This window comes from Hordeum vulgare, chromosome 6H, assembly GCF_904849725.1.
Source record: "Hordeum vulgare subsp. vulgare chromosome 6H, MorexV3_pseudomolecules_assembly, whole genome shotgun sequence".
NCBI classification, from domain to species: Eukaryota; Viridiplantae; Streptophyta; class Magnoliopsida; order Poales; family Poaceae; genus Hordeum; species Hordeum vulgare.
In genome coordinates, this window is record NC_058523.1 from 99,620,769 (window position 1) to 99,643,081 (window position 22,313).

Below are 22,313 nucleotides of genomic sequence, written 5' to 3' on the forward strand. Positions count from 1 at the left end.
AGTTGCGCACCACATACATGGTGCGCCATTAATGTCCATATTAGCTATAGCCATTTTTCTAGTAGTGGAGCATGGAACAAACATAAATTATAGATACTTTTGGGACATATCAACATCCTCAAGCTTAATTCCTGCTCGTCCTCGAGTATGTAAATGATAACACAAATAATTTTTTTGGTGAAATGCTAACACACATATAAGAACTTAAAAGTAAAGCATGTAAGATATGCAACTCAATTTAAGACTATAACAAGCAAGAGTCTATATCTAGTATTGAAATTAGCAAAGTAAGAACATAAAGGTGCAAGAGCTCTTGCTGTCGGTGACTCGAATGTCTCCAAATGGTGTTTGCGTGCAAGAAGTGGGAGATGGGGTTAGAGCATAAAAATACTATATAGTTTAATTGAGAACTCAATCTACTAAAACTTCACACTTGGTCTCCTTCGGAATCTTATTTTGACTCATCCCCAGACCACTAGTCAGGTACAAGTCAAAATGATCCTCTCCCTTTTCACTTTGAGCACTCATGCAATGGATGAGCACGAGCAAGATATATTGGCACTTAGGATGGCAAAGAGAATAAAGATGGGGAAGGAAGACAAAAAAGGTGTGAAAGGCTCACATAAATGAGGACAACCATAGGCGAGAGAAAGCGAAATGATAGATATGATGTGAGGAGTAGGGATTTCCATGCAACGGATTAACATATGAGCTAAGGTAAGCTCTCCAATGGAACTAGTGGGGGTGCGTCCAACTTGCTTTCTCATGAAGACCTAGAGCTCATTTGAGGAGGCTCATCATTGGAATATACAAGCCAAGTTCTATAGTGTAAGAGTCCCCACAGACATATGAATGAATGATAATCTGTATGGAGTACAAATAAAACAATGGAGTACGAGTGTGGATCTTTCAAAAGGAATAGTAGTGTTGCCCCCTTCTCTCTTTTTTTCTTTTTTTTCTTTTTTTTCTTTCCTTTTTTATTTTTGTGGCCCCTTTGGCTCTTTCTATTTATCTCTCATTTGTCCTCTTTGGGATCTTTTCATGTGTCCTCTGTGGGATCTTTTAATTTTTGCTCTTCGAGATCTTTTCCTCACTTAAGGGCAACACTCTATATTTTACAAGAAATAAAAAAAGATCTTCACACTTTATAAGAAGTACTCAACATAAAGATAAATGAAAACTATCATGATGTATGCAAATATATGCCTCTGCCAGTGTAGCAGGATAATCAATAATACTTGCGCGTCATGTAGAAATAATATGGGCAAAGCCCAACTAGCATGCGTCTCCTCGATCAAGCAAAAGCATGTCTGACATGAAGATCAAGTCATGAGATGGTGGATGTTTCAACGACCGGATGGGTCACACTACGAGTCAAACCAAACCTTGAGTTGCCTCGCGGTGGCCTTGTAGTCTGCCCATTTGGACCAAACTCTTGAGGAGCACTGGCTCGCGTTGTTGATTAATTATCCTCGGGGTAATTATTCCCTATGCATTTTAGTATTAAGTTGTTAGCAAATGTAGTACCAAAGTTGGGCCTTGCCAGACAAGTCTTAAGCCTAAACGATTTACCAAGGGAGTCCCGATAACAACCTCGAGCGTGTTAGGAGTTCTCAATTATGGAATAAAACACCAGTAACCGAAACTAGGGGCAAAAGCGGAACAAAACATAGAGCAAAAGGCCAAGCCTTCCGTCTTTTATGAAGTTTATAGGTGCATTAATTAAATAGCATTAAATAAGATGATAATCAAGATGCCCATGTTATCACATGGACCAACCTGTACCTATAACTAGCAATGCTATAAGATGGTTGAGCAAGCGCTATCTTAGATGATCAATGTTTTGCTAGGAGGTGAAGCGTTAGAGGTTTTCATGGCAATGTTTGAAGGCTTAATATTTAGGTGGTAGGTGATAACCCACAAGTATAGTATAGGGGATCGCAATAGTTTTCGAGGGTAGAGTATTCAACCCAAATTTATTGATTCGACACAAGGGGAGCCAAAGAATATTCTCGAGTATTAGCAGCTGAGTTGTCAATTCAACCACACCTGGAACACTTAATATCTCCAGCAAAGTATTTAGTAGCAAAGTAGTATGGAAGTAACGATAACGGTGGCAAACGAAACAGTAGCAGTTTTGTAGTGATCGTAACAATAGCAATGGAAAAGTAACTTAGCAAAGACCAATAAGTGGAAAGATCGTAGGCAATGGATGAGTGATGGATAATTATGTTGGATGCCATTCATCATGCAACAGTCATAACATAGGATGATAAAGAACTAGCTCCAATTCATCAATGTAATGTAGGCATGTATTCCATATACAGTCATACGTGCTTATGGAAAAGAACTTGCATGACATCTTTTGTCCTAGGCTCCCGTGGAAGCGGGGTCCTAATGGAAACTAAGGGATATTAATGCCTCCTTTTAATAGAGAACTGGACCAAAGCATTAGCACTTAGTGAATACATAATCTCCTCAAATTTCAGTAATCACCGGAAATAATCCCAGTTATTGTCACCCTCGGGGATGCGGATCATAACTCATAATAGGTGTCTACAACTTGCAAGATAGGATCAAGAACACATATATATTCATGAAAACATAATAAGTTCAGATCTGAAATCATGGCACTCGGGCCCTAGTGACAAGCATTAAGCATAGCAAAGTCATAGTAACGTCAATCTCAGAACATAGTGGATACTAGGGATCAAACCCTAACAAAACTAACTCGATTACATGGTAGATCTCATCCAACCCATCACGTGTCTAGCAAGCCTATGATGGAATTACCGACGAACGATTGAGAGCATCATGAAATTGGTGATGAAGGATGGTTGGTGATGACGACGACATTGATTTCCCCTCTCCGGATCCCAAATCAGACTCCATAACTGCCCTCCCGAGGAAGAACAGGATGTGGCGGCGGCTCGGTATTGTAAAATGTGATGAATTCTTACTTTTGATTTTTTTTCTCCACAGATGGGAATATATAGGAGTGGAAAATAGGTCGGTGGAGCTTCAGAGGCCCCACAAGCCCAGGAGGCGCGACCTAGGGGGGTTGTAGGCTTGTGGCCTGGGGGTGGCCCCTCTCTGGTAGATTCTTTCGCCGGTATTTTTTATTAAATACAAAAATATTCTCCGTAAATTTTCAGGTCAATGTGAGAACTTTTATTTCTGCCCAAAAATAATACCAAGGCAATTCCACTGAAAACAATGCCAGTCCGGGTTAGTTCCATTCAAATCATGCAAATTAGAGTCCAAAACAAGGGTAAAAGAGTTTGGAAAAGTAGATACTTTGGACATGTATCAACTCCCCCAAGCTTAAACTTTTGCTCGTACACAAGCAATTCAGTTGATAAACTAAAAGTGATAAACAAAAACTTTTACAAACTCTGTTTGATCTTGTTGTTGTAAATATGTCTAACTTATGTTCAGATTTTCAGCTCAAATTATGGACTAACCACATTCACAATAATATTTAGGTCTCATGTGTACTTATATCAATGGCATAATCAACTAGCGAGCAATAATAATAAGTCTCGGATGTCAACAATTTTATCAAAACAATCATAATACAATATGATAAACTAGTATCTCGCTAGCCCTTTCTGAGACCGCAAAACATAAATGCAGAGCACCTCCAAAGAGCAAGGACTGACTAGACATTGTAATTCATGGTAAAAGAGATCCAGTCATACTCATACTCAATATCAATTAATAGCAAAGCATATAGATAACGAGGGTGCTCTCTAACTGGTGCATTTTAAAAGAAGAGGATGACTCAGCAATAAAGTAAAATAGATAGGCCCTTCGCAGAGGGAAACATTGATTTGCAGAGGTGCTAGAGCTCGAGCTTTTAAAACAGAGATGAATCAAAATTTTGGGTGGTATGCTTTCATTGTCAATGTAACAACTAAGAGTTATCAATATCTTCCATGCTAAATACATTATAGGCGGTTCCCTAACAGAATAGTGAAGTTTTTACTCTCCCTCCACCAACCAATCACATTCCACGGCGGGCCGCATCCACAGGTACCGTCCATAGAAACAACAATCCTGGGGGAGTTTTGTTTCGTTATATTTGATTTGACTTTTGAGCATGGAACTGGGCATCCTGATTACTAGCCACTTTCTTGTGAATGATAGTGAAAGAACACATATCTTGAGAATAACCCACCTAGCATGGAAGATACTGATAGCCCCTAGCCACCACATGAGCGATTCGGGCATACAAAACAAAATATTTATTTGAAGGTTTAGAGTCTGGTACATACAAATTTACTGAGGACGACAGGTGAATACCGCATATAGGTAGGTTTGGTGGACTCATATGGAATAACTTTGGGTTTATGAGGATGGATGCACAAGCAGTATTCCCGCTTAGTACAAGTGAAGGCTAGCAGAAGACTGGGAATCGACCAACTAGAGAGCGACAACAGTCATAGACATGCTTTGAGATTAAGCAACATTGAATGCAAGAATGAGTAGGATATAAATCACTATGAACATAAACATCGTAGAGGCTATGTTGATTTTGTTTCAACTACATGCGTGAACATGTGCCAATTCAAGCCACTCGAATCATTCGGAGGAGGATACCATTCTATCATACTACATCACAACCATTTTAATATGTATGTTGGCACTCGAGACAAACCATTATTCACTCCTAGATTATTAAGCATGTCATAAGTAACTATAATGTCTAATTGTCATTGCAAACATGCTCAATCCATAACGAACTAAATTCAGAACGATGAGCTAGTCATATTTACAAAAACAAAATAGGTTGAGTTCATACCAGCTTTTCTCCATCTCACTCACTTCATGATATATCCTCGTTATTTCCTTTCACTTGCACGAACGAACGATGTGAAAAAATAATAATAAGAGTGCGTGTGCATTGGACTAAGCTGGAATCCGCAAGCAATAATTCAAAGGAGCAGACAAGGTAATATGGACTCTCTGATAGATAAATGATAATAAATATGAGAGCCACTCAACATGTCATTGTGGTCTTCTCCTTTTGACCCAAAGAAGAATGAAAAACTATTTACACGGGGAAGGCCCCAACAAGCAAAAGAAGAATGAAAAATCTTTCTGGGTTTTCTTTTAACACTACGACTAAACAACTAGAAGGTGAAGCTAAACTATTTTTTTGGATTTTCTCAAGGTTAATGAAACTCGCAAAAAGAAGAAATAAACTACTATGGATAGTACAATGAAAAAGTATGAACACCGACAACTGGAATGTGTGTGGGAACATGAATATAATGTCGGTGAGAAATACGTACTCCCCCAAGCTTAGGCTTTTGGCATAAGTTGGTCTAAGGCCATGGTTGGAAATAACCCTATCTTGGATACTCCGGACAATACTGAGGGTTCCATTGGTTTACGAGCTCCTGCGGCTCCCACTGAAAAACTGGAACTTGATACGGATCGAGGGCTGGTGCAGGCTCAGGTGATGGGGGTTGTGACAGCCCCCAATATTCGTAAATGTCCTCGGGCATACTAGTGTACTTTCCTGCATGGATATCGGACAAAGAAGGAGTAGGCAAAGTAATAATCTCACAGGTACCCTGACTAAATACTAAGTTATACAACAACCTCCTACTATTATCTTTCTTGAAAACATCATGTGCTACCATCATATCATAATCTAAATATCTCGTAGGCAGCCACATTTCCTCTTCCTTGTTAATCCTAATAGGTATTTCAAAGTGTTTAGCTAAATGAGATGCATAGATACCTCCGAATATAATTCCCTTCGAATGGTTTAAATTCAATAGTCGAGCCACTATAGCGCCCAGGCTAAAAGTTCTATAAGCAAGTAAAGCGTGGCGCATAATAGTGAGGTCGGGAGCACTCAAGCTTCCACTCTCACCGTGACCAACTAAACATCTCCCTGCAAATAATGAATAATAACGTAGAACGGGAAAACATAAGTTGGCCGCTCTTCCTTTGACACCCCTCTTTCTTCTCCTATAGTGATTACGGGAATAAAATCCTCCATGTCTCTAGGACATGGTTCACTGATGCTGCTCCCAAAAGGTAATTTGCAAACATTGCAAAAATCATAAAGTGACATTTCCTTAGGCACATCATATAAATGAAATGTTATCATGGGAGGATTCTTCCTAGGATGAAAGTGAAAATTTTGCACGAAAGTATTAGTAAGTAGGAGATACTGGTCACACTTATCGTTGAGGAAGTCGATGATGCCTGCATTTTCTGCTAGATAGTAAAAATATTCATAAATTTCGGCCGCCCTCAAGAATGCCTCACTTGGCCATTCACATGGTCGAACTTCCACAGTGCGAGGGATATTGTATCTAGGCTTCTCATTTTCATTTTTTTTAGAACCCCGGCTTGAAGAGCATCTTAACAATTTCCTCATCTTTTCTTTTTCTGAAAAAATAAATCTGAAATTTTTAGTAACTCCAAATAAAAATGAATAAACTCAATCAAAACTTATAGCAACTACTCCCACAAGTGCCTAGAAGCTATATCATGCATGAAAGCTACTTGGGACCCTACAAATTTGACATGCAAGCTCAACAACAAGGTCACTATAGCAGCAAGATTATGCAATATATAAAGCACTAGAAGAAAAACTAACTAGACCATTGGAGGAGTCACATACCGATGAACAATCCCCTAAAATAGTTTTGCAAATGAAGCTTTGAGCAAGGAGATCGAAAATGGCAGCACGATGAGCTAAAACACGGGTTTGAGCAATGGTGAGATTTTGTCTGGAGGAAGAACGAGTGGATGGGTACTCGGATAAGTGAAGGAGCCCCACATCGGACCCACAAACCAGGGGTGTGCCTAGGGGGGGTGGCCGCGCCATGCAGGCTTGTGGCCCACTGGTGCAGCCCCCTCAGGTGTTCTTAGTACCAGAAATTCTTAAATATTCCAGAAAAAATCATACTTAATTTCCAGGGAGCTGTGAGAACTTCTATTTTTCAGGATATTTTCTATTGTAGGATAAAACAGGAAATAGGGAAATAATATTTTTTTTACTAAAATGATACTAAGCAACATAAAAAATAAAAAGTTCATACAAAAGGTTGTGCTTTCTAAATTCATCCATGTCATGCTCGTCAAAAAGAATCCATCAATAAGGTTGATCAAGTCTCATTGACAAACTTTTTTAGAATGACATGGAACCGGAGAACTTTCGAATAACACTAGGTTACCTCAATGAGGATATGCATGTCCCCAACAATAAGTATATCATATTTCTTCTTGGTAGTAGAAAGAGGGAATTCAACGTCTCCAATAATGAACGTTGGAATTTTTTCAGTGGAGTTAATCCTATGAACTTGAGATTGTTTCTTTGGAAAATATACCGTATGATGATTACCATTGACATGAAAAGTAACAATGCCTTTGTTGGTATCAATAACAACCCCTGCAGTATTCAGAAAGGGTCTACCAAGGATGATCAACAAACTGTCATCCTTGGGAATATCAAGAATAACAAAGTCCGTTAAGATAGTAATGTTTGCAACCACAACAGGCACATCGTCACAAATACCGATAGGTAAAGTAGTTCATTTATCAGCCATTAGAAGAGATATTTTAGTAGGTGTAAACTTATTCAAGTCAAGTCTACGATATAAACAGAACGACATAACTTCAAAACCAGCTCCAAGGTCACATAAAGCAGTTTTAACATAATTTCCTTTAATGGAGCATGGTATAGTAGGTACTGTGGGATCTCCTAATTTCTTTGGTATTCCACCCGTAAAATTATAATTAGCAAGCATGGTGGAAATCTCAGCTTTAGGTATCTTTCTTTTATTAGTAAGAATATCTTTCATGTACTTAGCATAGGGAGACATTTTCAGAATATCAGTTAAGCGCATACGTAAGAAAACATGTCTCAACATTTCAGTAAAGTGCTCAAAACCCTCATCATCCGTTTTTTTGGATGGTTTAGGAGGAAAGGACATGGGTTTCTGAACCTGTGGTTCACTTTCTCTACCATGCTTCCTAGCAACAAAATCTCTTTTATCATATCTTTTATTCTTAGGTTGTGGCTTATCAAGATCAACAGCAGGTTCAATCTCCACATCATTTCATTACTAGGTCTAACATCAACATGAACATCATCATTAATATTATCAATAGGTCCATGTTCATTACCATATTGTGTCTCAGCAAATCAATTATCAAAGATTAACATTACTAGGTTTAACATTATCACTAGGTTAATGTTACTAGCATCAACATTAACATCATCATCATTATCAAAGATTTTTCCTTCCACTTGCATAGAAATTTCTATAGATAATCTCTATCATTACAAGCAAGAAAGTCCCTAGCTACTTCTCCTTCCATAACATAACCCTCGGGTACATTAGGCAATTCATATCTAGGAGAGCTAGGTCTAGTAGGTGAATCATAGTGTTCAATTTCATCAGATTGAGCAATATTATCAGTTTCAACATTTACTCTAGCAATTTGTTCATCAAGAAATTCACCAAGTGGCACTGTAGTATAAAGAAAAATATCATCATAAGCATCATGCCTATAAAAAGTAGCATCATCAATTACTTGCGACATATCAGATTCAGTAGTAGGTGGTGGTGTTGTAAGTTTACTCATAGCAGACGGTGAATCAAGTGCAGAGCTAGATGGCAGTTCCTTACCTACCCTCGTAGTTGAGGGGTAGATCTTGGTTTTAGCGTCTTTCAGATTCATCGTAGTGATCAATAGATATAAATTCCAAGTGACACAGAGAAAAGAGCTATGATCCACGACAACGGCACCAGAAAAAGGTCTTGATAACCCACAAGTATAGGGGATCGCAACAATTTTCGAGGGTAGAGTATTCAACCCAAATTTATGGATTCGACACAAGGGGAGCCAACGAATATTCTCGACTATTAGCAGGTGAGTTGTCAATTCAACCACACCTGAAAAACTTAATATCTGCAGTAAAGTATTTAGTAGCAAAGTAGTATGGAAGTAACGGTAACGGTGGCAAACGTAAGAGTAGCAGTTTTGTAGTGATCGTAACAATAGCAATGGAAAAGTAACTTAGCAAAGACCAATAAGTGGTAAGCTCATAGGTAGTGGATGAGTGATGGATAATTATGATGGATAATTATGTTCATCATGCAACAGTCATAACATAGCGTGATACAAAACTAGCTCCAATTCTTCAATGTAATGTAGGCATGTATTGCATATACAGTCATACGTGCTTATGGAAAAGAACTTGCATGATATCTTTTGTCCTACCCTCCCGTGGCAGTAGGGTCCTAAGGGAAACTAAGGGATATTAAGGCCTCCATTTAATAGAGAACCGGACCAAAGTATTAGCACTTAGTGAATACATGAACTCCTCAAATTACGGTAATCACCGGAAAGAACCCAGTTATTGTCGCCTTGGGAGATGCGGATCATAACTCATAATAGGTGCCTACAACTTGCGAGATCGGATCATGAACACATATATATTCATGAAAACATAATAGGTTCAGATCGGAAATCATGGCACTCGGGCCCTAGTGACAAGCATTAAGCATAGCAAAGTCATAGCAACCTCAATCTTAGAACATAGTGGATACTAGGGATCAAACTCTAACAAAACTAACTCGATTACATGATAGATCTCATCCAACCCATCACCTATCGAGCAAGCCTATGATGGAATTACTCACGAACAATGGAGAGCATCATGAAATTGGTGATGAAGGATGGTTGGTGATGATGACGGCGTCGATTTCCCCTGTCCGGAGACCAAATCAGACTGCAGATCTGCCCTCTCGAGGAAGAACAAGAGGTGGTGGCGGCTCCGTATCGTAAAACGTGATGAATTGTTATCCACTAGTAGGAAAATACTTATAGGCAGGACCTCAGTAGTAGAGCTGGAAAAAAGAAAGTGCTGCTGCTAATTAGTAGTAGCGCTGATCCGATTAAGCGCTACTACTAACACCTTAGCAGTAGCGCTGGATATATACCCAGCGCTACTGCTAAAGGAGGCCCAACTAGGTGCACCGATGGTAGCATTAGTAGCAGCGCGCGCTTGTGTAAAGCGCTACTGATAAGTTGAATAGCAGTAGCGCTTGCCTTAAATGAGCGCTACTGGTAAGTATATCTACTCCACCTTATCCAACCGACCGCCCCTCCTACTCCCCACTCCACTCCAATTCAATCTCCCGCCGCACCCGCCGTCGTTCGCCGCCGCCGTCATTGTCGTTGCCCGTCGTCTGCCGTCGCCACCATTCCCGTCGCCCATTCTCCGCCGCCGCCGCCGCTCCTGGTGCTCCACCTCCCTCCTCCCTCCTCCTCCTCTCTCCTCCCTCCTCCCTCCTCCTCCTCTCCTCCCTCCTCCCACCCACCGTCGTTCAAGTTCATCAATGTTTTATGGAAAATTTAGAAATCCAAATGTTCATCTAAATGTTCCTATGACCAGAATGATGCAGAAGGGATGAGAAGGTCGCTCCCTGTGGTCTCTCGGACTCTCTGTTTGCGTCTGTCCATCCAAATGTTCTGTTTCAGAATGTGCATTTGATTTATTGTTTATTTGGTCATTTAGGACATAAACCAGAATAGCAGTTAGGGAAGGAATGACTAATGAGATGACCCAGGATGTAGTAGTTTCACTGTGTAGATGAGGCAGCAATATGGGAAAATTCACTTTGGCACATGGGAGCATATGGTCCTACGACCGGTAAAAACTTGTTAAATGGTCAAAAAAATTCAAACAAAAAATTGGCGCGTACATCTCAACATTCCACGTGCGCACACCAACTTTCATGAAAAACCGATGTTTTTTGTGCCCTGTCTCATGAAAAGCTCACCACATAGAAATGTGACACGCATCTGATGTCTTGTACATATCTAGAGATTTTTCATGTGTAGATTTTTCTTGTATATTCATTCGTGTGTTGCTCAAGTAGGTACTAGTTTCTCAAGTTTATCAGGTTCTTGTGTTGCTCAAGTGTTCCTGACATGGGTTGGGTGGATGGGTGGATGGGTGAATTAATACATATATCTAGCAATGAAACATTAGTAATTTTTGTCTACTGATTAAGTCGATTGATGCAAGGTGTTCATACTTTTTGCACAAAGTTACCTGCAAAGATAGCACAAGTCAGATGAACATATGTGTGTGATTGTACTGATCTTTTCCATTCTAGTTGCTTAATTTTTAGCATTAGTTGTCTACAATACAAGTAAAGTTTCTGCAAATCTGCAACCTGGAATCAGTGTTTTTTCTTGGAGATTGTACTCATCTTTTCCATTCTAATTGCTTCACATTTTAGCCACAAGTAGTTTATTTCCTTGTGCGACATTATATTTCAGTACAAATATAATGTAGTTTTTTACTGTTTTTAGCAAGTGTTTAATAGAAATAGTTTATTTAGTAAAAATAGTTTAATCAGTGAGGGAGTGTCCACCATATATGAGAGAAGAAGAATGCCAACTGTTGTCGTGGGGGTCGCTTCTCCTCCTTCCCCTTGTGCTAGATATTTGTTATGCACTAGGGGAAGTAGGAGTAGCGACCATCATCGATGGTCGAAAAATCGGTGAGGGAGTGTCCACCATATATGAGAGAAGAAGAATGTCGACTGTTGTCGTGCGGGTCGCTTCTCCTCCGTCTCCTTGTGCTAGATATTTGTTATGCACTAGGGGAAGTAGGACTAGCGACCATCATCGACGGTCGAAAAATCGGTGTGGGAGTGTCCACCATATATGAGAGAAGAGTCTCCATCATATGTCGTTTATTTAAGTTCCTCAACCATATTATTAAGTAATTTATGTCATTTATTTACAAATATTTGACAACTAATTTCTATTGACAACTTATTTCCATCCCCTCTCGGCGATTCTCATTCTCCTATGGTTATCGCCGCCGCCTCCGGCCACCTCCGGCGTCGCCACCAGCCACCTTCAACGTCGCCCCCGGCCACCTCCGACCCTGCCCCCACACGGTACTACCATGCTCTCGCTCCCCTCTAGTTCATACTACCTCAAACTTGCAAACATGCACAATCATTATTTACAATTGATATAAAAAAGGTGGGCAAGTAGTACATTGCACTGTGTTGTTGACTAGAGGATCATGCTTATGCATCCATGAATCAAGAAGAAAATCTTGTGTTTGGGTTTGGGTTACCTACCTAAGCGTTGATCCCCTGAACATGAGCTAATTAGTTTTTTTCATATGAACTTGGTTAATTTGTCATATGATGTTGCCATGTTTTCTTGAGATAGCCTATGTCATATTTGGTTAATTTGTCATTTGATGTTTCCATGTCATATTTGGTTGAAACATTAAACAATAAGAAAAAATTCTCAGAGGAATTTGTCTCGGCTTCAACAATGCCCGACCCGCATCCTCGTCGTCGAGTGGTCGTCGAGAGCCTGCTTGATAGGCACCATGTCCGGGATTGGGCTCCGTTGGGCTGGCACTGGGAGGTGCTACCTTCCAGGGGGCGCACCTTTGTGCGGAATCCGGGTCTCATCGTTGACCAGGGGCTTCTTTGGTGGCGATCATGTGGGCCATTATCGGTGCCGAGGAAGCCGGCCCCCACGGAGGTGGTACATCGTCGTGTTAGGGATGAGGATGAGCACGTCCGTCGCTACATGGCTGCGTTGGATGACAGGTTCTCCAATACCTGGCAGGTTCTCCAGGGACATCACCCGAGCTATGATCCGGTGATGGTTCCTTATCTTTGGGTTGCCACGGCCTGCACCGTGAGACGTCAACTGGATTATTATTAGTGAAGGGTTTAGGGTTTAGTGATATTGTATGATATTTAGCTACTCATAATATTCGAGATGTATTAGTGATAATATCGGTTATCTTTCGGTTTGTCGTTGCTCCTTGTATGACTTTCTTGAGTTGTTATGTAACACCCTGGTTTTCGCTCCCTGATTTTTCTCATTTGCGGGATTTAACCCCCGTCTTTTTTTCTCGGTGTTATCGGATTTGTTTCACCCTGGGAATGTGAAGATGGTCATCTAGTCTTGCCTTCCCTATCCAACCAAAGATTCTCCCCAGTCTAGCCTCTCCACCCAAGACCTTTTCTCAGGGTTTTGACCCTACCTTCGGAATTGCCGAAAGGGAAACCCTCATCTCTCCTGTTTCAAAGGAACCCCAATTTCTTTTGCCCTGTTGCCTCCCAAACCTTTTCCTAGTGATCATCCCTTATTTTTAAACCCTGGATATGCCAACAATATTGCTAAGTCATTTGCAATATTTTTTATTTATAATTAATTCCTTTTTCTGCTAGTTGAAGGAATTAAATCCAAAAAATAGCTATCCATCTCCAAAGCTTATGCAAACTTGTGGAGGTATTCTTTGTGATCATATTGAGCTCCCATAAAATATTGGTGATCATAGAATAAAGGAAAATGGTATTTTCCTATTTAATGCCAATATTGCATTTTGGGCACTTTCTAAAGTAACTACCATTTTGGTAGCCAGGAAAAAACCCAAATAATTTGACCACAACATCAAATTGCAAATTCTGTCCATATATTCCCCAATTCCATCAAGATCCCAAGCCCCATAGTTCATATTTTGAGCACAACATCAAATTGCAAATTCTGTCCAGTTGGGAGATTTGCAAAGGAAGTGCTCTATTCCTTGATCTCCTTGAGCTGAAACTTTTCATGGTGGTTTATATTCTTAAATCACTAGTGAATACCAAAAATCAGCTCAATCCATGTTATCAATGTTGTCTAGGAAATTCCCCTAAGTTTGTGCCTATTTGGAAACTCTATGAAGGAAGTACCATGTAGGCATTCCTAAATGAGCTTAAATTTATCCAAGATCTCCACATATTCAAATTAACCCTCTCCACCAAATTTGAGCCAAATAAATGTAGCCATTTGAGCCCATCTTCAAATTCTAGTTTCTGGACCAATTTTTGGTTTGTGAAGGAAGTGTAAGCAAACAGGGTCTAGATGACTTCAAATTTTGCAAGCTTATACTCCTTCCCATCATATTCCATTATGACAAAGATTGAGCTCCTCTCTTATCTTCCATTCCTCGAGAAACAACCACAAACATCTTGCTCCCAGAAGCTTCTTCAACAAGTTTCCCTCACCCAGAGCCTTCCTGTGGACTCCAATCTCATGTATCATCCTTTTGAGCAGTGAGGCACCTGTTGGACAAGGTGTGACAAGCGGACACGGGCCAGAGCGTGATGTGCCGTCGTGACCACGCAGGGAACAGACCAAAACACCGCTCTGCGCACTGTCCACCATGCCCGACCCCCTCTGGTCAGTCCCCGGCCGTGTGGTCGTGTCCATAGGCCCCACAACACTTCTTGTCACCGCAAACCGCCAGCCACGACCACCCCAAGCTCCAGAGCACGGATAATCTCGCCGTCGTGGCCGAGCTTATCCGGCAAGCTTGGCCGACTAAATATAGCTTAGCCCGAAGCTTCCCCGAGCACATGTGCATCCCCAGCCTCCTGTCCATCATCTCTGTAGCCTCCCCTGCCTCTCCGTCGAGCGTGAGGATGCCCCCTGCCCTCAACCGCCACCATGGCCGCCGCCACTCCTCTGCGAAATTCGCAGAATGCCGGCCCCCTCTCCCTATTCTGCCATCTTTAGCAGCCCCACCGGACCTCGGCGGAGCTCTCCCCCACCTTCGTCTTATCTTCCCACCAACGAAATGACGAGGCCATCGCTGCAGTAGCTGCCATCTGGTGCGGCCGTGGGCGCGCACCTTCGCGGGCTTCCGGAGCTGCACCTCCCACCGGGATCGATTCAACACGTCACACTGATCTCTGCGGTGGCTGGAGCATCGTCGGAGGTGGACGGAGCCCTCCTGGAGACCGTCGGTACCGACAGCCCTCCTCTGCTCTGCGTGCAGCGTCGAGAGGTGGAAGAAGGAGAGACATGAGAGAGAGAGGGACCCGACAGGTGGGTCCCGACGACCCACCTGTCGGTGAGAGAGAGAACGCCAGCATGGATAAGTGGAGCCGGAATCCGTGAGAGTACGTGTTCGCTTGAAAGGAAAGGTATTTCTAGGAAAGACGCGAGCGGCTGCGCTCTCAGGGACCAGATTGCAGTTATTTGAATTACAGATTGGTCCCTAATCTTCTTTCGTCCGTATCTTTTTAATCGTGAATTCGATCGAGGTGAAACCAACGCTCATGTCTTCGTCTCGTCGAGCCCCTCATGTTGGTATCATTTTCACAAGGTGGTTACACTGTGAAAATGATCGTTTTGCCGTTGTTTCCAATAAGCCTCCTTCGAGAGAGAGCGGTATCCAGCGATCCTTTCTGCGGACTTTCCGCACCTCTTCCAGGAGTATTCTTCAACCTCAGACAAGCTGACCACCTGGCATATGCCCTAAAGTTTTGCTCTGTGTTGTTCCTGCATTTTTAATTAATAAGCTTATGATTGTATGTATAGTAACGTGTGGTACGTGACTCTGACGAACCCTTGCTCGCATTTCCTTCAGTGGCGGCACCACACCCGAGTCTGAGCTGCTTTCGGCCATCCGGGGTGGATGCCGACCTTATAATTTTCTCATCGACAGCTAGCTCGTGTTTTGAGCTGCTTTTCGGCCATCGCGGGCAGCTGTTGAATTTCTTTCCGTGGCAGTGACTGGTACGTCTCAAACGTATCTATAATTTTTTATGGTTTCATGCTGTTATCTTGTCCTCTTTGGATGTTTTATGTATCTTTTATATATTTTTGGGACTAACTTATTAATTCAGTGCCAAGTGCAAGTTCCTGTTTTTCTGTGTTTTTGGCTCTTTTCAGATCTGATTTTGGAACGGAGTACAAACGGAATAAAATCCCCAAAATAAATTTTTCCCGAGTGGAAGAAGATCAGGGGGCTTCAGGGCCAAGGCAGGAGAGCTACACGGGGCCCACAAGCCCTGTAGCCGCCACCAGGGGGCGGCTACCAGGCTTGTAGCCTCCCTGGCTCCCCCCTGACCTAGCTCCTTCGCCTATATATTCGCTAAAATACAGAAAAAAAATCAGGGAATCCACGAAAACACTTTTCCGCCGCTGCAAGCTTCCGTTTCCACGAGATCTCATCTAGAGACCCTTCCCGGTGCCCCGCGGGAGGGGACTTTGGAGTTGGAGGGATTCTACATCAACATCATCGCCCCTCCAATGACTCGTGTGTAGTTCACTTCAGACCTACGGGTCTGTAGTTAGTAGCTAGATGGCTTCTTCTCTCTCTTCACTACAAGGAATATGCTAGTACACGACGCTATTTTTTCGTCGCTACATTGTCACGGTTTTTCATTTATGACGATCGCACGACGAAAAACCAAGCGTCGAAAACGGAGCGTCAGAAATGAACAGCAACGACGTTTTGGTCAAAATCTTCGTAACTTTACGACGATTCCTGGATTGTCGTAACCTTTAAGACGATCCTAAATCATCGCTGACAATTAAACCCAGTCCTACATGGCAAAATTACGACGAAATCAAAACGTCATGGCTGAAATCAGCCCAACCCATTTCAATTGATCACATGGGCTCATTTTATTTTTTTGGGCTTTTCTTATTGGGCTTCTTTTGGGCCTTGGCCTATTTTCAGCCACTTTTAGTTTTTCTTTTTCGAATTTTTTTGGGCCCTAGCCTTTTAGTGCCCAAATACATTTGGTCCAGTTTCAGTTTTGGCCTTTTTTTCATTTTTGAATTCAGCAACTTTTTTTCAAGAACTTGGTTTCATTTCTATTATTGGGCCTTTTCAACCAATTATTTGTCCAATATTAAATGCAGCACTATTTCATATTCAAATTAAGAAAACTCCAAGTCGAATTAAAATCATCCATCATATAACATCACATAATACATCTCCCAGGTTTACATAACACAATAACTCATCTGGTTCACAGTTGACAATCAGATACGAGTTTTCACAGCTGAAGCATCAAGCCAAAAGAATCTCAAAAGAAAATACAGAAATTAGCACTCGCTGTGAAGAAGTCATCCTGCTCTTGCTTCCCCACTCCTAGTTTTGCATCCCTGATACCAACTTTTATGTGCTCTTGTATACCTACATCCAAACAAAGTAATGTATTGTTGAGGCGCAGGAACTAGATGGCAATGCTAAATTGTAAAACGTCTTTCGAAGAACAAAATGTCATCTAAAGTGAAACTGTAGCGTAAGTTTAAACAAAATATGAGGTAGAAATAAAAGAAAATGTCCAGATCTTCAGTAATATGAAGTAACAGATATACTCTCGTTACCAAAGTTGCCGAGAAAACTGCTGCAGATTAATCTTCTCTGGGTTCTTTTAGAGTAGAATAAAGCTACATTAATTAATTTTAGAGTAGAATAAAGCTACAGTATGCGTACACAGCAGCACTACACCAATTAATTTGTAAGCATTGTCTGCTATTGGACTGATAGCCACTATTAGATTGATAGCCACTACAAATTAATTTGTACTACAAAAAAAAACTAGGCTCATACAGGACCTCCACGGGTAGGAACCACCCATCCATCATATGCGAACTAAAGGATTTCGTCATGCAAAACATTGTCTATCCAACACCAAGCAAATTTATTTTAGGTAACAATAACAGTGAGTAGCTAGATGAGGTGCAAGCTAGCTGAAACACCATTCGTTAAGTACCAAAACTACTCCCTTGGATAATAAGTGACCACCAGGAACTACCCATACATATATTCAGCAAGTTTGCATCAGGTAGGCCAGTGTTAGCAAACATGGTAAGCAGAAAAACGAGCAAACTTAAAAACAAATAGTGGCATGATGATTATAAAAGGACTCTAGTAGCCTAACCAGACAGCCAGGGAACGATGGCCATAGACCCACACCATAACCGTGGCTCGAAGGCCACGAGGATCATCAGAGCAACCGGGGACAGGAGGCACGGAGCAGAGGAGGGAGAGGAGCTCACCGTGCCGATGCCAAACAGCGTCGCCGGCAGTAGCTGGGCAATCCAATGGAAGACGCGGAAGTTGAGCCTACCTCCATGCACCTTGCCTGTAAGAGATGGTAAAGTAGTTTCAGATATCACATTATCGAATTGCTTGCAGTGCGACAAGAGCTAGCCAAAAGTTTGTAAGGGACTAAAAAGTTTTAGGAGTCTAGAATCATATATGCCCCTAGCATGCATCTCACAAATAGTTAATTAATCAGACTTGCACTGTTGTACTAACAAGCATGAGCGTTTAATTTGTACTCAAAACTGAACCTAGAGGATATATATGATAAATCTCACTCACATCTAGCCAAATAAACAACTAGAAATTGGTAGTGTGCTATTTAGAAGGTGAACAATGAAGACATGTTTGTGTCTTTCAAAAGAAACATGTGTACGTGTGGTGTTTTTCCCAACAAGATATAATTAAGCGGTCCAAGTAAATATACTGAAGAAATAATTCTCTGAAAAAATGATGTTTTCCTGCTGCACTTAGCCTCATTGTACAAAAACAAATGTGACTGAGAGAAGTAGGAGAAGTAGGCTGTGATCCTATAGGAATGATCTCAACTTCAAATATGGCAACACAGACCATCCATCCATCCATCATAAACACTAGAAATCAGGGAATCAGTGCTACAAAATTGAACAAAAAGGTGCCTCTCCAGGACGTCACTTTAACTCGGGTGCTAAGCTAGGAAACAAAAATTCCTACTCTCCAGGACCGTTATCCGGTACGAGCATTTCATTTGTACTTTGGATTAAACCTGGAGCACAAATCTGAGACTAGCCGGGTCAACAATACTTGTTAACTAGCAATAAATGGTGATGTGGTACAATATGTTCTCTCCTAGATGAAAGAATTAACTAAAAGTTGATTCAGGAAAATATCTACTAAGATGAAATATCTTGGTGTGATCAAGTGAACCTATATATAAGATTAACTTTGCGAACACTCCATGTCTATAAGTAAATAGACTTCAAGAATTTATAATGTTATCTTTCAGAAATATAAGATTTTAGGTATTCCGGGCTTTTTCTGATCTTAGGACCGGGCTTCACGCAGAAAACTGGAGCCCAGGCAAGGCTTAAGCTCCAGCCTTCGGCTTCGGCCCGTTGGGTGTCCATGCCAGGATTCAAAATATTAACGAAATTTCGGTTGGTGTGCTTAAAGCTCGAAATTTCAGGCTAGATTCGAACCAAAGTTATGCTGGGGAAAAAGATTCATTAAAATACGGTGAATTCTGACCAGCATACTTGCCGAACAGTGGGGTCCTGATCAGAGAGCACCAGAATCTCGATTAAGTACCTAATGGAGGAAAGGGTAACCATGGGGGTGGTCTGCGGGTGGCTGGCCCTGCAGACCGGCGACGATGGTGGTGAAGGAGCGCACGATCTCTGGGTCCTCGCTGTAGCTCTCGTAGCATCTCCCCCACCTCAAATCCCTACATACCTATACATACATCACCCACCACCAGACATCAGTTCTTTTTCTTGCAGCTCAAGGGACAGCCGGCCGGAAGGTTTCTGAGTTTGACTCACGGCGACGCAGGGGGCGAAGGTCCAGTGCATGCCGGTGGCCCGAACCTCGAGCGCCGTCGCCTCGCCAATATTTCGGACAAGCTCCGGATCCCTGCATCAATTCAACGTAGTATGCATGTAGGCCTTGCCACTACTAAAATGTGAACATGGTCGATTGGGATGTAAATGTAACGTGCGTGGAAGCTCCGAGGCCAACGTTGTGGGGGAAGATGGTGGCGCCGATGACGTTATTGTGGCCGTGGACGACATCGACGCCGTAGATGATGGGGAGGGAGAGACGGGACGAGAGGGCGAGGCGCTGCATGCTGTCGACTATGCCGGCCCAGTCGGACGGCGAGGCGCCCTCGAAGGGCGGCATGCCGCCGCCGTTGAGGAGGCTGCCGACGCCGAGCTCCGCGAGGGCGCGGGGCGACGCCACGGAGAGCCCGATCTGGGCCATCTGGCCCGCCTTCTCCTGCAGCGTCATGCGGCCGAGCAGGTCACGCACGTACCGCTGGCGCACCACCTCCGGTGACTTCGCGCTTGGTATCGTGTCGAACTCCTGGTCTAGCTCCTCCCTGTCAGGCGCCTCCACTATGGACGCTGGCACGCACGGGTGCGGCGCCGGCGCGTGCGGCCTATGCTGGTACTTCCAGATGCCGACGGGCGCGACGTGGAGCGTGAGCGTCGGCACGATGAGATCCGGGTGCCACGCCATGAGCACGAGCACGGCGTGCGCCATGGTCGTAGCCGTCGGGTTCCGCTGGTGGGTAAGGGAGGGCCATGGGGGAGGCCATGGGTAAGAGGAGGAGGACGGTGGCGAGCTCGTGACGGCGTGGATCTGGAAGGGAGGTGGTGGCGCGGATCTAGAAGGGGGGGGGTTTGTGGGGAGGGAGACTGGGAGAGGGAGGGGTTGGGTTGACCCCGTACACTCCTCGCTGACCGGTGGGCCGGGCTAGGATCTGTGGTGGATGTGGGGTGTGGATCTGTCCGCCACGTCATCGATCCAGGAGAGTTCTATTCCATCTAATAGGAAAGCTTCAAATAATTTGTGTTTGTTTAGACTATTAATTTTATCAAAATAAACATGTTAAAAATTAGTAAAAAAATTCACAAATTTTCCACGCCTTCTAGAGACTATAAACCAATACCACACCAAATTTCATAAACATGAGAGCTTGTTTACATTTTCAAATAATATGAATGGGCATACCCGTCATTTTGACCGCATTTTGAAATTGCCATTTTGACCGCAGTCGCGCCGGTTAAGCCGCCTCCGGTTGTCGCGCCCGTGTCCGTGTCGCCGCCCGTCGTAACGCCTCCTCCCGTGTCACCACCGCCCGTGAAGGCGCCTCCTCCCGTGACGCCGCCACCAGTCACCGCGCCTCCGCACGCGACGCCGCCACCATTATTTTTTGTTAGAGAAGAGCGGCAGCAACTAATGGCGATCGAATGAACGTTTCTGAATTTGTTCTTGGTGCAGAGCGGGAGCGGCCGTCAGTACGGGCGCTGGGGGATCGTCGTGCAGACCGCCGCCATGGTGCCTTTTCCACTGGAGCTGATGTACGTACATACATATCACTGGTTATTTGCGAATTTCTTTGCTCTGTCTGTGATTACTCTCCTTTTGCACGTACATCATCCATGGTGGTGCAAATTTGAGTTTATGTGTTGATGCATTACTTTTATGTCCAGGTTTTGGCCTACAAAAGGCAACCGAAGGATGAGATAGATTGCTGCCGAGATCGAGAGCATCCTCAAGGGCATCATCGCGAAAAGAGAGAACGCCTTGAGGGCCGGCCAAGCCACAAGCGACGATCTCCTCGGACTGCTGTTGGAGTCCAACATGGCACACAGCAGGGAGGGCGGCAACTCAAAGGCATGACAAGGCACGATCTCCTCGGTTCATGTTGTGGGCACGACTATGGATGGATGTAAATTCTTTGAAAAATCAAACAACAATTATATATGAAGCATAACCATCTTCTTGTAACTTGACATGTAAAACCTATGCCATATTTTCTAAAATACTATGCCATATTCAATGAACGGTCATACCCGCTGTTTTGACTGTGTTTTCAAATGACCATGAAAAATTCAAAACAAATTCAAAAGATGGAAAACCATTGCATTGTGTCATTATATGTGACAAAGTTACCACGAAAAATAATAAACTAGTAATACGACAATTATTTTAAATAAGTGTTCTTAGAAATGGGCTATCATGTGTGAAGATTCATGGCTTTCAAGCCAAATGATCAATCTTATGGCCACATTCATGACACAGTTTGTTGAAATGATATAATATTATGCACAAGGGTGCATATTGGAATGACAAACAATGTTGATTAAGGAAGTTTTCATTTTCCTTGTATGAAAAATTCATTTTCCATTTTTCAAGTGACCAAAATGAGCTTTTTTGTGAAGGATCTACCATATATTTGTTTCAAAATTGGATCAAATCATTTTTATAAAATACTAGTCCATCTTTAATGTACAACTGACAAAATGGTTGGGTGTTAAAATATTTTATCCATCTCTCGTGAAAAAGACAAATTTATGTCGATTCAGATGGAAGCGGGTTAAATTTGAACTGCAGCTGCATTATAGTTTGCTCTTTATTTTTCCCAAAAATCATTTATAGGTATATAAGTATATATTTAATCATAAATACATGGTGTGGTGCCTTGACGTCGAGGTTTGGATGGTGGTCGAGGGCCCCAACTCCAGAGCGCGTGAACTTGCAAGCCAGTCGCATGGTCACCGCCTAACCGTTGCATTGCCACGCGTTCTAGGTGGAATAGTCATGTCTGGTGGGTTGGAAAATCCCTCGATAGGTGTTACCAAGAATAATACAATAGAATAATCTCATGAGGAGACTGAACTAAGCACAA

At 42.6% G+C, this 22,313-nt stretch overlaps 1 protein-coding gene across 1 annotated transcript; it reads right to left on the reverse strand.

Moving 5' to 3' along the window:
- Positions 1–19,207: 19,207 nt before the first annotated feature.
- LOC123405159 (beta-glucosidase BoGH3B-like) lies at positions 19,208–20,161 on the reverse strand. Its single transcript, XM_045098958.1, has 3 exons — positions 19,617–20,161; positions 19,441–19,531; positions 19,208–19,351 (listed from the first exon to the last, which is right to left on the reverse strand). The coding sequence occupies exons 1-3, from the start codon at positions 20,159–20,161 to the stop codon at positions 19,208–19,210; spliced, it is 780 nt and encodes a 259-aa protein (XP_044954893.1).
- Between the last annotated feature and the right edge of the window lie 2,152 nt (positions 20,162–22,313).

Bases quoted from the DNA above. Each gene is read 5' to 3' on its own strand.
- LOC123405159 (XM_045098958.1), bottom strand. From the start codon at position 20,161: ATGGCGCACGCCGTGCTCGTGCTCATGGCGTGGCACCCGGATCTCATC. The intron at 19,532-19,616 runs GCACGTTACATT...GAATTGATGCAG, and splicing joins GTTGGCCTCGGAGCTTCCAC to GGATCCGGAGCTTGTCCGAA. The intron at 19,352-19,440 runs GTGAGTCAAACT...ATGTATGTATAG, and splicing joins CCTTCGCCCCCTGCGTCGCC to GTATGTAGGGATTTGAGGTG.